The sequence below is a fragment of the Notamacropus eugenii genome, chromosome 3 (genome assembly GCF_028372415.1).
Source record: "Notamacropus eugenii isolate mMacEug1 chromosome 3, mMacEug1.pri_v2, whole genome shotgun sequence".
Lineage (NCBI taxonomy): Eukaryota > Metazoa > Chordata > Mammalia > Diprotodontia > Macropodidae > Notamacropus > Notamacropus eugenii.
In genome coordinates this window covers 111,788,545-111,804,674 of record NC_092874.1, presented here as the reverse complement: position 1 = coordinate 111,804,674, position 16,130 = coordinate 111,788,545, and the positions used below count along the sequence as shown (strand labels likewise).

General features: G+C 39.2%; 1 protein-coding gene across 1 annotated transcript in view; it reads right to left on the bottom strand.

Moving 5' to 3' along the window:
* The window catches only part of DGKI (diacylglycerol kinase iota), a 552,077-nt gene that overhangs the window by 97,566 nt on the left and 438,381 nt on the right, over nt 1–16,130 (bottom strand). Inside the window, exon 24 of the mRNA XM_072652615.1 lies at nt 27–96. Within this exon, the coding sequence (XP_072508716.1) occupies nt 27–96 (70 nt within the window). The remainder of the gene's footprint in view (nt 1–26; nt 97–16,130) is intronic.

Sequence of the window (16,130 nt, the reverse complement as noted above, 5' to 3'; positions counted from 1 at the left end):
CTTCAAACAAAAGCAGGAACACTTACCATCTAGGAAGCACCACCTGGGGGAAAGTCTCTGAGCTGAAAGAGCCCTGGGGAAAGAGGTTTCCTGATCCTGAAAAGAGAGAAACAAGATTCTTGACTTAGAGGGACTTTAGAACTCATTTAGTTCTAGGGTCATGAGAGAACCCATAGGCTAGAATAAAGCCTATAGACCCCTTCCCAGGATAACATCTTTGAATGCACAAAACAAAACAGAGGATCACAAAGGAAACCAATTATGTTGGAAAAGTTATCAAAATAGCTTTTAAAACCACCTTTATGGAACTCTGGTAAAGGGTCCAACCTTCTCATTTTATAGTTAAGGAAACTGAGGCCTAGAGAGGTTAAATTGTTATAGAGGAAGTAAGCGATAAAGCCTGAATTTGAACCCAGGTTCTCTGGCTGCCAAGTCCAGTGCTCTTTCTACTACACCATGCTGCATTCTAAGTAGTAAAATACTAATAAAATTATTAACAGTGAAATTTTACCACAGGTAACCATACGGTTCCAGTATCAAATGAACCAATAAATTTTATCTCATGTCACCTTAACAATAAACTAGAGAAGACAAGGATCCTCATTCTCACTTAACTTCTTGAGGCCTCAGTTTCCAGAGGGGTCAAGTGAGAATTCAAAGATCACACAACCATTTAGGAGTCCAGACAAGACCAGAAACCATTTCTTTTTGACTTCTACCCTTATGCTTCCTAGCTGATGAGGAAGGATACACATTCTTCTCTTCTCTGATTGTAAGGTCTAGCATTTAAACTACAAACAAATAAGCTTTCTAATTCCTCATAACACACTTCCTATATCACTAACAGTAATCAATTACTCCATCCACAGAGGCATCCTCTGTAAATCAGGCACAGTTCTCACCACTGAAGAATCAAAGACAAAAATGAAACAGTCCCTGCTCTCACCAACTTGATATTCTATGGGGGGTGGGGGGGAGGGAGGGAGTAAACAGCAATGTTTGAAAATGCTACTATCTTAGTGTGGTAATTAACCCTTTCTTATATATAGATATACATATAGATATATATGGCTAGAATACTCTGCTGAGTCTTTTAGCAAAAAGAACTGTATTAGGAAAAGTATGCAAGATGGAAAAAGAATAACTTCACACATAGTTTCTAATCGTAGTGTCCAATTATTTCATTAACAATTCATTTTTATGACAAACAGGATGATTTTGGGGAAAAATACTGGAAAGACTTATATGAACTGATACAACATGAAGTGAGCAGAACCAGGAGAACACTGGACACGTAACAGCAATATTGTAAGGATGATCAACTGTGAAAGACTAAGCTCTTCTCAGTAATCATGATCCAAGACAATTCCATTGGGTTTATGATTAAAAAATGCTCTCCATCTCCAGAAAAATGCTGTCCATGCCCAAAAGAACTGATGGGATCTGAATGCAGATCAAAGCACAGGGGTTTTTCTTAACTTTATTTTTCTTGTTTTTCTTTTTTTTCTGGTCCGTGTTTTCTTTTGTAACATGGTTTATATGGAAATGTTTTGCATGACTGCACATGTATAATCTATATCAAATGGCTTGCCTTCTCGGGGGGGGGGGATGGGAGGAAGAGGATTTGGAACTCAAAATTTATAAAAGTATGTCAAAAACTTTTTACATGAAATTGGAAAATAAAACATTAAAATTTTTTAAAAACAATTAATTATTAAGATAGCTTGAGGGAGAAAACATCATAAGGACATTTTTTTTCTTTTTCAAAATTAAGGAGAGAATAAGAACCAGTGGAGGTAATGATGTCACTACTTTCCTCTTCCTCATGATGGTAAAGGACATTAGAACATCTGAAGTTTTCCCAAACAGATTTCCTCTACTAGGCAGACTACACAAAATTATTTTGCTTTTCACTTAAAATCTTTGGGTAGTTGATAAAATCAAATTTAGAGGAAAAGTTCTTAGAGGTCATTTGGCCCAACCCCCTCATTTCAAAGATGAGGAACTGGGGCCCAGAAGGTTAAATGCCTTGTCCAAGATGATTCGGCTAGCACATGGCAAGGATGGGACTAAGATAAGCCAGCTAGCATTAATAAAGTGATTATTACGTGTGTCAGTCATTGTGCTAAGGGCTATGTTGGAAGCCAGATCTTCTGACTCTACCACTTGAATGATCCAATGGATGGGAAATATCATAATGAAAATTGAAAAAATAAAACAATCAAATAATTCTTAAATAATGTATTTAGGTACTACCTCCTACTCCCTATGCTTTAGTAATGGTAATAACTTTTATATAAAGGCAGTTTGGTGGCACAGTTGGTAGAGTGCCTGGCCTGGAGTCAGAAAAACTCATCTTCCTGAGTTCACATCTGGCCTCAGACACTTCCCAGATGTGTGACCGTGGGCAAGTTACCTAAACCTGTTTGCCTCAGTTTCTTCATTGTGAAATGAGCTGCAAAGGGAAATGGCAAACCACTCCAGCATCTTTACCATGAAAACTCCGAATGATTTCATGAAGAGTAGGACATGATTGAAACAACTGAATGACAACAACAATCATTTATACAGAGCTTTAAGGTTTTGAGAGTGATTTACATATTTTAACTGACTGACTCACAACACCCCTGGAAGGTAGCTGCAATTATTATCTCATTTTTCAGAGAGTCAAACTGAGGCAAACAGATGTTAAGTGACATGCTCAGGACCACAGCTAATAAGTGTCTGAGACTGGATTTGAACTCAGGACTTCCTGAATCTAGTCCAGCATCCAATCTATTGCCTAGTGGATTCTATCTAGCTGCCTAGTTGCTTTCTCTGTTCATGCCCTAAATGGAAAATTCAGTTGTGGGGACTATGGAAGGTCTCGTGGAAGAAGCTGGACCTTCAAGGAAAGGAAGAAATAGAACACACAGTAGTGAGGAGGGAATATGTACTACGATGACAGGTAGTCTTCACAAATACACAAAAGTGGAAGAACACAAGATGGGATAAGGATGAACTCCTAGATCAATTGATCTGGCATGTGGTGTTTGTGAAGAGGAAAAGAGTAAAAAAAAGTCTGGAAAGGTAAGATAGAACTAGATTTTGCAGGATCTGAATCACCAGCTTAAGAAACTTATGTTTTATCTTTAAAGCAATAGTGAACCACTGAAGGTTTTTGAGCAGAGGAGTGACAAGGTTAGTCCTGTACTGTAAGAGGATTATTTTCCCACCCCCCTGGATCTTTCTATGGCTTTTATTTTATTTCATTTCTTTCAGGAAATGCAGGATATATCAACAAATGAAAAGGCTAAGGAGAAGAGAATGCAGAAGAAGGATGTGGTTCAGTTATACCTCCAAATTCTTAGCAAATTCTCTGCCTATCTGTCTGGTTTTGGAGAAACAATTTAGAGGTCTTGACGCTTGAGCAAGATTAAGTGAAAACAGACATCAAGCTTTCTAGCCTGAGAAAATAATGATACAGAAAGCTCGAGAGAAAAAAAAATTTGGGATATATGTCAAGATAAGATAATGAATTGGGGACAAATAGGGTATTCAAGGGGAAATACCATATATGTGACTGGAAACAGAAAACTTGTGTGTGGGTAAAAGGTCAGAGATGGCCATTTAGACTAGATGTATTCAGTTTAGAAGTGATTACTAAACCAAGATGTGGATAAGCTTACTAAAGGAGTAAATAGACAGGACAGGGGTCAAGATTAGAACTTCAGAAACACTAAAGGGTAGGTGAAGGAAAGTGATCCAGCAGAGAAAAGAGAAGCAAAGTCACAATAACACTCAATGAATCATGAAGTGAAATAGGGTTGACACCATCCCACAGGCCCCAGGCAAAGAGTGCACCTGAACACTCGAAGACAAGGACAGGACAAGTCTATTCTGAAGGATCTTGGGGACACTGAGCTTTCATCCTCCACTGATTCAGAAAATTGACTGAGAATATGGGGCAAACTGAGACTGACCTAGGGTCGGCAGCATGTGATTTCTTGGATCCTGCAGGCCTAAGATGCATCAAATACCAAGGGGAATGTTGCCAAACACAGTGAAATAACCAAGTGATGGATTGGAGAACCCTCTCCCTGCTTTACACCCTCCCTTGAGTTCTCCTGTCACTGACTCAAATCCTCAGAAAGTCTGATCATCAGCAAAAAATAGCAATGATATCCAACAAATAAGGCTACAAACAGAAACCATGCAGCTCAGAGCCCAATTTCAGGTTCCCTTTTTGCCACCTCGGTGTCCTGTGCAGGAACTGCAGCAATATCAAGTGAATGCTACTTGATGCAATGATTCTTTATTCATCCTAACAAAGTCCATTTGGATATATAGAACAAGGAGTTAATTTCCAGAGTTTAAATCTACCATGTCCCTAGGTTGAGATACAAAAACTTGGACAGAATATGCCTATGTACATACAGAGCCTTTCCTCACTAATGGAGTGTGTGTGTGTGTGTGTGTGTGTGTGTGTGTGTGTGTGTGTGTGTGTGTGTGAAAAAGAAAGAGAGAGAGAGAGAGAGAGAGAGAGAGAGAGAGAGAGAGAGAGAGAGAGAGAGACAGAGACAGAGACAGAGACAGAGACAGAGACAGAGACAGAGAGAGAGAATAGTATCATGAAGTATAAGACTACCACCCTGGCATATCATACACCACTTGTGCCAGTGTTCAGAGCATTCAAACCACAGAAATGGTGCTTATGGGCAAACATACCCAAAGACCTGTACTCAACCACAGGCCAAAATAATCCTCCTACAGTACAAGACTAACTTTGTCACTCCTCTGCTCAAAAACCTTCAGTGGTTCACTATTGCTTTAAAGATAAAATACAAGCTTCTTAAGCTGGTGATTAAGATCCTGCAAAATCTAGTTCTATCTTACCTTTCCAGACTTTTTTTTACTCTTTTCCTCTTCACAAACACCACATACCAGATCAATTGATCTAGGAGTTCATCCTTATCCCATCTTGTGTTCTTCCACTTTTGTGTATTTGTGAAGACTATCTGTCATTGTAGAATATATTCCCTCCTCATTACTGTGTGTTCTATTTCTCCCTTTCCTTGAAGGTCCAGGTTCTTCCATGAGACCTTCCCTAATCCCCAGATAAAACTATTCTTGTCTTATACCACTTAATCAGGACTTCTCCTTTGTACTTAGACCCAACTACTTTGTATCCTATATGTCTGTGTACACATTCTAACTTTGCAAAGCTTCTTGAAGGCAAGCAACCTGGGCACGATGGCAGGAAATGTGTAGTCAATACAAAAGGTAGTAATCCCTGTCTTAAGAAAAATACAGGAATCACTGTAGTTATGTGTAGTCAAAACAATTTGCAAATGGTGACAGATGCATGAAAAAGGTGAAAAAATGGTAGTTGGAAGAAAGAGGAAATAAAGAGCCCAGCCAGTGTTTTTGTTGGTTTGATGACCAAAATGGCTCAATCATAAGGCCACTCCAATGTTGCCCACTAAAATAGCCAAGAAAGAAAAAAAGGTTAAGTGATCTTGTTTTCTGAACTGCAACAATTCCAACTTTATAAGCTTAAGGAGATTTAGAATTCTGTTTTTCAGCTGGTTCAATCAATTTCCTGGTAACCTCAGGGGCAAGTTTCACCCTTTATTTTGGATTGTCAAGTACCTAACGCAGACTAAGTGCTTAATAAATAGTTGTTTCTGTTACTATTGATTTTGCTATAGATGTGTGTGACTGAGGTGAGAATGGGGGTACAGGTTCAGTGGTGGTCTGCCCTCCCTGGGACTGCTGCCAGTAGTGAGTTATATAATGAGAAGTTGGCTCCTCTCTTTGGGAAGGCTATCTTTGTTCCTAATTGAAAGGAAAATGATAAAATAGTAAGTGATCTATTAAGGGAAAGACTATCAACATAATCAAGCCCCATGCTAAAATAAAAACAATAAAAAAAAAATCCAGCCTATATTTTAATAGGAAAATGTGATTAAAGCCTAGCAGCAAGAAAGACAGCAGGTGGTATGACACAAGTCAATGCAAAACCAACAATAACCACAAACTACTTCATTTAAAAAAAAAATACTAAGTGCATTTACATACCTGTTCTGTGGGCCTTGGAGTCTGTGTCATGAGATGGCCAGAGGTGAATTTAAGATATAGCATGTCCTTTTAAGATCCTCTTGGACAGCCCTGGGATCAGTTACAAAATCTTTCCAGACGTCCCCTGAATATGGATATTGTGACAGGCTGAATCTTCCTATTCTTTGGAACTGTGTGTAATTAACTCACAGCAATTCCAAGAAAATATCCAATGGGGATATCTCCAGTGGTGATAAAGAGAGAAAAGAATAAGGATAGAAGGGTATTGTGCTGGCCCTCAGTTTCCTCCTCTGTAAAAGGAGAGGACTGATATGGTGACTGCCAAGGTCCCTTCTTACTCTGTGGCTATGATCATACGAATCCAGAGACCACAGGATCCAATCTCAGGTCTTCTTAAGTGAACTTGGGTAGGGTAAGTTTTATCACTAGACCTCAGCACCTCTATTTTAAAAAATGAGGAAGTTATAGTCATGAACTCTAACAGTCCTTCTAAGGGTAACAATCTATGATTCCTATTAATAAGCAGGAGCATGTACAGTACTTTGTACTAAAGAGGTCCCAGATACAATGATCAGGCAGATGACGTGTAAGGAATCAGTAAGGAGAGGCTTCAAGCTGGTTTCCATGGTGTACAGCACAGGACACCGGGAACTGAATCAGAGATGGGAGTTGCTTTTCAGCCATCTTTCAGTCATATCTGATTCTTTGTGACCCCATTTTTTTGGCAAAGATACAGAAGTGATTTGTCATTTCCTTCTTCAGTTCATCTTACAGATGGAGAAACTGAGGCAAACACTGTAAAGTCACTTGCCTAGTATCATATAGCTAGTCAGTGTCTGAAGCCAGATTTAAACTCAGGAAGATGTATGTTCCCGGCTGCAGGCCTGGAGCTCTAACCTGGCTTTTCTATTTATTACTTGTGTGATATTTTGCAAGTCAATGCGTCTTTCTGCGTTCAGTGTTCTCATTTGTACACTGAAAGGGTAGAACTTGATGCTCTCTAAGGTCTCATTCAGCTCTCTATCAATGATCTTGTCACACTCTTTTTTGTTCTGTAGTAACTATCAAAGCAATCCCTGAAAGGGAAAATATTCCTGTGTCCCCACAGTATGAAACATTTTAAGGGAAAAAAATAGTCCCCCTCAATAATGACGAACTGGGAGACAGAATTTTAACAGTCTTACAAGACTGTACAGTATTTATACTTTCTAACTTTCAATGATGAAACAGCATCTGGACGATAACAAAGGAATCCTTTGGAGGAAGAAGTGCTAAATCCCTGTCTACAGCGGAGAAGAAAGTATAAATAAAGGATAACTAATGTTTTCCTGGCATTTATAACAGAGGAGAAAAGCAGAGAGAAGGTGACTTTATAATGTGCAAATGGATGTTTTGGCAGCATCTGTACTTTTACCAGATTATGAATATCAAATATTTATTTAACTTCTGTTATGTGCAAAGCATTGAACATATTAAGTAGTATAAAATATAATCCCCACCCTCAAAAAACTTATATTCCAGTTGAGGATGTAAGGTACAGATATAAGATAATAAATAACACCAAAAGATAGTATTTGAGAAGTGCCAACTGAGTGGTGCAGTCATTGAGTATAGAAAGAATTTAGAGAAAGGACAGAGATCACTCTGGGCTGACTCCTTACCAAGGCTAATCCCTCTACTTATTTAAACGATTCCATTCCACCCCAGCTTTTTCAACAGATTGCTCTCTCTGTCATCCCCACACTTTCATTTGTTTTCAATCCTTTCTTGTCTGGGCAGCTAGGTGTGCACTGGATAGAGCACCAGTGCAGGAGTCAGGAGGACCTGGGTTCAAATCTCACCTCAGACACTTGACACTCACTAGCTGTGTGACCTTGGGCAAGTCACTTAACCCCAATTGCCTCATCTCCAGTCATCCTGATGAATATCTGGCCACTGGATTCAGATGGCTCTGGAGGAGAAGTGAGGCTGGTGACCTACACAGCCCTCCCTCACTCAAAACAAAGTCAAGTAAAAGTCATGTCATCATTTCTCTGATGGCATGGTCTTCTTTGGCAACAAAGGACAAACACACATCCCTTCTTGTCTACTGACTCATTTCCAATTACCTATAAATATGCCTATATCTCCCTAAACTTGAAAAAATGCTCACTTCATCTTTTCATCCTTGCTAACTATTGTCCTCTATTTCTTCTGGCCATTGTAGCTAAATTCTTCTAAAAGGCTGTCTACATACAATTGGTACCTCTATTTTCCTCTTAATATCTTCTTAACTCCTTACAATTCAGCTTCTGACCTTATCATTCTACCAAAACTACTCTCTGCAAAGTTACTAATGATCTCTTAGTTGCCAAATCCAATGGCCTCTTCTCAGTCCTCATTCTCCTTGACATCTTTGCAATCTTTTGTCACTGTTGGTCACCCTTTCCAACTTGACCCTGCTCTCTGGAAGTTCAGAACACCACTCTTTCCTGGTTGACCACCTACCCACATGACCCCCCTTTTTCTCTATCTCCTTTGCTAGATCCTTTTCCAGATCACACCCTCTAACAATATATACCCTTCAGGGTTCTGGCCTGGAACCTTCTCTTCACTGTCTACACCACTTCACTTGGCAATATCATCAGTTCCCATGGATTTAATTACTGGATTTAAATCCTATTTCTGACACTTACTATCTGTGTGACCTTAGATAAATCACTTAAACATCTGAGCCTTAATTTCCTTATTTCTAAAATGAAGGGGTGAATTAATTGGTCTCTAAGGTCCCTTGTAGTACCAAACCTATGATCCTAGGTTCTTTAAAAATGTCCTTCATTGTCAATGTCATTTTTGCAACATCTCTAGAATATGTCCCTTTCTCTCTTCTGACCCATTCTGGTGCAGGCCCTCATCACTTCACATGGGGACTAGTGGAAAATGATCCTGCTGGTGGGTCTGCCCTCCTCAAACTCTTCCCCATCCTATCGGCCATTCAGCCACTAAAGTGATTTTCCTAAAGTACAGGTCTGATCATGTCTCCCATCCTCTCAATAAATTTCTATTGGTGCTATGCTATGCTTGCTTAGTCTTCCTTTCAACATAGCTCTCAGGGATTTAATTACCATCTCTATGTTGCTGATTCTCAAATCTCTTTGTCCTGGTTTAACCTCCCAGCTGACCTACAATCTTGCATCTCCAACTTCCTTTCAGAAATCTCAAACTGGATGTGCAGTAGCTATCTTAAAACTCAACATGTCTTGAACAGAACTCATTATCTTTCCCCTTAAACCTCTCTCCCTCCAGCCTTCCCTATTACTGTAAAGGACAACACAGTCCTTCTAGTGCCTCAGGCTCACAACCTAGGTGTCATCCTGAACTCTTCATTATCTCTTACCCTCCATATCTAATCTGTTGCAAAAGCCTGTCAATGTCACTTTTGTGACATCTCTCAAACATGCCCCCTTCTCTATGACACTGCCACCCCTCCAGCATGGGCCCTCAGCACCTCCCTCCTGGACTACTGCATGGCCTGCTGATGGGGCTGCCTGTCTCAGATTCCTCCCCACTCTGCCCTCCATTCAGCCATGGAAATGATGTCTCTGATGCACAAGCCTGACAGTGTCACAATCTCCCCATTTCCTCAATAAATTTCAGTGGTTTCTATTGTTTCCAGGATCAAATACAAAATGATCCATTTGGTACTCAATGCTCTTCATTACCCTAACCCTCTCCTACCTTTCCAATCATCTTACTCCCTGACATATAGTATTTGATTCAATATTACTGGATCTTACTCTTCCATGAACAAGGCACTTCATCTCAATTCTGGGCATTTTCTTTGACTCCCATCCCCTTCCCCCCCATTCCTGGAATAGTCTACTCCACTGAGACTACTGACCTCTCTGTCTTCCTTTTAAGTCCCAATTAAAATCTCATCTCCTGCAGGAAGCCTTCCCCAACCCCTCTTAATGTCAGTGAATACAGCTTAATTTCCTGAATATAGCTTGCTGTGTATATATCTGTTTGCATATTGCCTCCCCATTGGATTGCATGTTCCTTGAGGGCAGAAACTGTCTTTTGCCTCTTTTTTACCCTTATCATTTTGCACAATGCTTGGCACATAGAAGGCACTTAATATATGTTTATTGATTGATTGGGCTAAGGTGGTAATGGTAGGAGGTAATACTTCAAGGATGAGAAAGGACTTGACAAAGACCTTGAAGGACAATTAGGACCTTGGCAAACCGAGTAGAAAGAATCAGGCTTTCTTAGCAAGAGGAGGGTAAGCATGCGATTTTCTATTATCTTACAACGGAATGAGTTTAAGATTTGGAATCAGTCACATGAATTGGATTCTATAGCTTGGCCACTTGTACAAGTTGGGACACTTCTTAATCTCTCTTGTCCTAAGAGTCTTCATTTCTAAAATGAACAGATTGGACTGGATGACCTCTAAGATCTCTTTCTCTTCTAAAGTTATGATCCTATGTTTACTCAAAGAACACTTGGTACACCAGTTTAACTAAAGTGTGTTTCTACAGTGAAGTATTGGGAACTAAGGTTGGCCACATAGGTTAGGGTCAAATAACAGAGGACTTTGAATGCCAGGCTAAAGACTTGAGAACGGAAAACTTACAGCTCATACATCAAGCAGCAGCCCAGCCTTAGGCATCTTCCCAAAATTAACTCTAGGTAGTGGCCAATCCTCTGTAGATTCTGTAGACTTGAAATAACAATTTTGTAGAAATTTAAGATTCTCAGCAGAATTGGATATTAATCTATGCTTCCAGTTAAAGTAACGAAGAAGCAGGAAATTATTCACTGTCAAAAGCCTAAGAGAGGAGAATATGAAAAATGGAAGTCAAAGTCAAACTTCATGGAACTGAAGTTGGAGAACAGAGAATCATGAAAGGAATGCTTGAGCTCACTATTGCAAGTGGTGATCTGAGAACTTTTTTAGACTAAAGTAGAGTATCCGTATTTCAGATCAGAGAATGCCAGATAGGTGAGATAAGTCTCAAAAAAAGAAAAAAGAGACACAGGGAAGGAGAGAAAACAAAGAAAGGATGGATGGCAAGTTTATGATCAGTTTGGTTTTGTAAATAGTCTGTGACAGCTGGATTCTGCATAACTAGGTTTGAAGGTTCAAGGCTATTCTAGTCAGGATTAATAGACTTTAGCCATATATCAAAGTGGCAAGACACATCTAGAAGTGCTACTTTGACCCCAAAGTGTTTAAGCCCAATCTCAAACTTGAAAGGCAAGTTCTCAATATAAATATCACCTTTTAATAACTTTGTAAATCCCCATTCCACCATACTTCTCACCTGCCTCTTGCTCTTTGGAGAAGGGAACTGGATGTCCTTTTCTGGATGTGTCCTAATGGCACCCAGAAAACTTGACTGTGCTCAGGATCAGAGGCCCTCAGTCAACCAGAACCCAAAAGTCAAATGCCATCTCCATCAACTGTCCACTGGCTTTGCCTCCTGGGTAACATTGGTCTATTCATTTTCTGCGTTGAAGGCTATAATGTTTGCAGACTGATAACTCAGCTTATTCATGCCTTTGATAATTCTGTGATTAAAAAAGAAAATCTGTTCCACACCTGAGGAATGAGAGGAGGGGATTGTTTTGTTTTGTTTTAAAGCAAACAGGCTACTCCAAATCTTAAATTCAGCACTACAGAAAGGACAAAAATAGAGACTTCTCTTCCCCCCTACAGCCAGTGATGCTATAACAGGGAAGCTAAGTCAAATCAATAATACCACTGGGTATTCTACCTAACATGGCCAGTTTTAAGGAGAAGGAGGAAAGGGAGAGATCCTAAAACAAAAGGGAGCCATAGGATGCAGCTGTCTTGATAGATGTGGCTTAGCCTTCAAGTCGCTTACCAGAACTTAAGACAATCACATAGTTTCCAAGGCTCTCAATAAGAGATCTAAGAAATTCTAATGTTGGCCAGTGTTGTAACCACCACACCAACAAAAAGGATGAAGTCTCCTTTCATTTTTCTTCCCACAAAGCTTTCCTGTCTCTTTTTCCTCCCTGCACTCAGGCTTCTAAAGCAAATCCATTTAAGGAGGGAATGACACCATATTTATTCAACACCATCCAAATGAATTTGGCTGGAACATGACCATAAAACAAATGAGTTCCTGGCACACGGGTCCTAGCTATTGACAGGCCAACCAGACTATGTGAAATCCTAAGCTTTCTGTGCCATAGTCAACCCCACCTTGCTCCTGATTATTTTTCCTTTCTCAGCCCATTTGCAGTCACTTGTTCCCACCAGTTTTTACGTTCTTTCTCTCTACATGAGTTATCCCTTTGGTTTGCTCCTGATTTTGGTGTAATGTTGACACTGTGACTTCCATTTTAAGTCCATTGCTAATTCTGGCTCCCTCCCCCACACTGTAATAACAATAGCTCACATTTCCACAATTCATTTTTTTAAAAGTTCTGTGCAATAATAAGACTACTGGCTTTAGAGCAAGAATCCAAGAGTTCAAATACCACCTCTGACTCTTCCAATGTGTGTGACCTTGGGAAAGTTATGTAACCTTCTCTGGGTTCAGTGTTCTCATCTGTAAAGTGAAGTAACTGGACTAGGAAACCTCTGAGGTACCAGTTCTAGATCTATGATCCCATGATATTTTGGTTATTTTCAAGGAGAAAAAAAGTTCAGCTGGATTGATCCTGAAATTCTAAGATTAAGATTCTTCAGCCTGGGAAGAAAAATTGAAAATGCATAAAATCTTTACATAATGGATGGTAGGAAATAAGAGCTGCCAACACTGCAGTCAAACACCTCTCACATGCCAAGAAGGTTCTTGTGCCTGGTTGCAGCAGAGAGAATGTCACAATGGTTAGGCAAAAGGAATATGCTGGACTCTCTGTCCTGTCTTTTCCTGTCATAACACATTTTTAAAGTTTACCTTGATTGAAAGGCTCCCTATTCCTTTAGTTACCTTTCAATGGATTTCCTCTGTTTCTCCTATGTCTTTCCTGTCCCTAAGGTGCTTACTAGAGCAGTTAGGTGACACAACAGATAGAATTCCATTCTTGAAGACAGGAAGACTCATCTTTTTTAGTTCAAATCTGGCCTTAGAAACTTACTAGCTGTGTGATCCTGGATATATCACTTAATTGTATTTGCCTCAATTTCTCATCTGTAAAATGAAGGAAATGGCAAACCACTCCAGTATCTTTGCCAAGAAAACCCCAAATGGGATCATGAAGAGTTGGACAAGGCTGAAAATGATTGAACAATGATAACAAAGGTGCTTACAATCTTGTTGGGGGTTACAGTGAAGATTAAATGAAATTGCTATGAAAAAGTCTTGCAACTAGAAAGTCCAAGGTATTCAAGGTCAAGCAGAATAGTATGGTCAAAAGTAGAAATGGGATACAGGAGGTTTATTAGAGAGTCCCATTTGTCTAATTCCTGGCTAAAGAACCTACGATGACTTTTCCCTGGATCAAATCTCAACTACTTGTCCAACTTTTCTGAGCCCTGTCTCAAACACACCCATGTAAACTTTTCTCTCACTACTACTCATGAATATACATATCTATTCTGTTTAAATTTTTTTCTCCATATCATAGTCATCATTGCCCAAGCACCTTTGTTCATGTTGCTCATTCCGACAATTCTCTCTGACCTATCCAAATTGTATCCATGCTTCAAGTTTCAGCTGGGGCTTCCTATCCTCCAAGACGCTTTTCTTGATAACTCTAGTTAGCAGTGACATTTGTCTTTCCTGACTTCTCATAATACCCAATTATCTTTACCTTGAATTTTAATGTTTGAAATATGGTGTATCTCAAGACAGAGGATGACTAGGTATTTTCAACTGGCCCTGTGGCACTCCAGACACCAAAAGAAATATACTTTGTTTTAAAAGAAGAAGAAAACATAATACTTAAGCTCTTTAGCTGGCCAGACACTTGAAAGCTCTCTAGGCATGGGGAAAGAAGTAGAAAAAAAGAGAGATCATTCATGCTTCCTCTTTTCCACTATGGAAAAAGTAGGTCAAAATCAAAACCCTAGATCTCCCAAACTGCCAAATATTCTTCTCACGCGGAACTCTCTACATGAGTTATCGCTTTGGTTTGCTCCTGACTTTAGTGTAAGGTTGACACTGTGGAAACTGTGTTCCCTTACCTGTCTGGTACTTTCTCTCTTATCTTCTTAATTCCTCATGACTTCTCTCTGTAGTCTTTACCACATACATTAAGGGCAGGTAAAACAGTATAATTTTTCAAAATTCCTGACTATTTTATTCAATTAAACACTTTGCAATATACTATCTTGTACTGGTATCTATTTCTGTCATGTTGGTCTTGTCTTGACACCTGGAGAGCAGGAATCATTCCATATTATAATGGAGAGTGGGTATAGTCAAAAAATGATAAACTTGCAAGGAGGAAGGGATGGAAACAGCACCTACTATACGCCAGGCACTGGGCTATGCATTTTGCAAATAATATCTCATTTGTAGTAAGAAGACCTAAATTTGAATCCAAGCTCTGGTAGTTACTAACTGTGTGATGATGGTAAGTCACTTCATCTTTCTATATCTCAGTTTTCTTATTTGTAAAATGGACATCCTAATAGCTGTACCACTCACCTTTGTGAGAAACATTCTTTGCAAACCTTAAAATGCTATATAAATGTGAATTCTTATATCCCTTGCAGAGCATAAAATACTACTAGACATATGGTAATATAATAAAGTGACAGTTTTAGAACTAGAACTGGCTGTAGATCTCTTAGTCCAGTCACTTAACTTTCTAAATGAGGAAACTGAGTCCTAAGAAGTTAAAGGTCTTACTCAAAATCACGCAGACTATATATGTTCAGTAAATATCATTGATTGGAAGCATAGAATAGTGGATACAGACCTGGATTTGCAGTCAGTGAGATCTGGGTTGGATTTTCATTTCAAATATTTATTAGCTGAGTGTGACCTTGGGCAAGTCACTTACCTTCTCTGGGTCTCAACTTCCTTATCTGCAAAATGAAGGTATTGTACCTTTAAGGTTCCTTCTACCTCTTAATCTGTACACTTTGCAAATTTTGCAAAGCTCATTTTCTGCAATTAGCCTAACACTTATGTTCTGAGATGGTATGGAAAGGGCCTTGGGATTTCAATTAAATTGGTCATGTCAGGTAGCAATATCTGGCCACTCTGGATTATCAGCTTTCTATAGGTCAGCCCAGATTCTCCATGCTCCCTGATTTATATCCTCATTTAATTCTTAGAAACAAAACTCACCCTTTTGAAATACGGTTCATAATTAAACCCCACACAGATCCAAGCTCTATAGGAAAATTGTTTCTCCAAACCATATACATGTACTTTTAATTAAATAGTTTCACTTGCATACTAAAGGATTGGCTTCTTTGATCATTTTTTTTCTGCAGTAGTTGAAAGTAGAATATTCTGGGAAAGCAGGACTAGGAAGAAGAAAAAGAAATATAGCTTCTTCCAGAGGTCAAGGAGGCTTTGAGGTTCTGCTGCTTCTATGCATAATTTAACAGAAATTCAGGCCAATTTTCTAGGAGTTCTTTATCTTTGCATGTGTGCGTGTGTGTACATGTATGTTATATATATAACATATATGTAATATACACATTTTAAGTAAGGGAAATGTACACTTTTTGCCAATGCGTAATGTAGCTCTGGAGAAAGTTCCCTTTAAAAATGTATGTCAGTGAATGCTCCACAGAGCAGTAACTTCTTTTATAGATTTTATTTCTTCTTGCCCTAGTACTAGTGTAGATAAAAAGGACTGACCCTGCCCAAAAGCTGTGAAGTCCACTAAGCTCTTCTCCATTATCCCTCTCCTCTCTGCCCTTTCTTCTCATGCACTGCCCTGACTTCCCCCATCTTCGAGTACCCAGTGTTAGAACTATCCTTCCCCCTTTCAAATAGATCATGAGTTACTGATTTCTATCAATGCTGGGGTTCTTAACCCCTTTTGTGTCAGTGACTTCTTAGATGGGCTGGTGAGCCCTGTGGGCCCCCATCTTAGAATATTTTTAATTATATAAAATAAAATACATAGGCTTATAAAGAAAATTA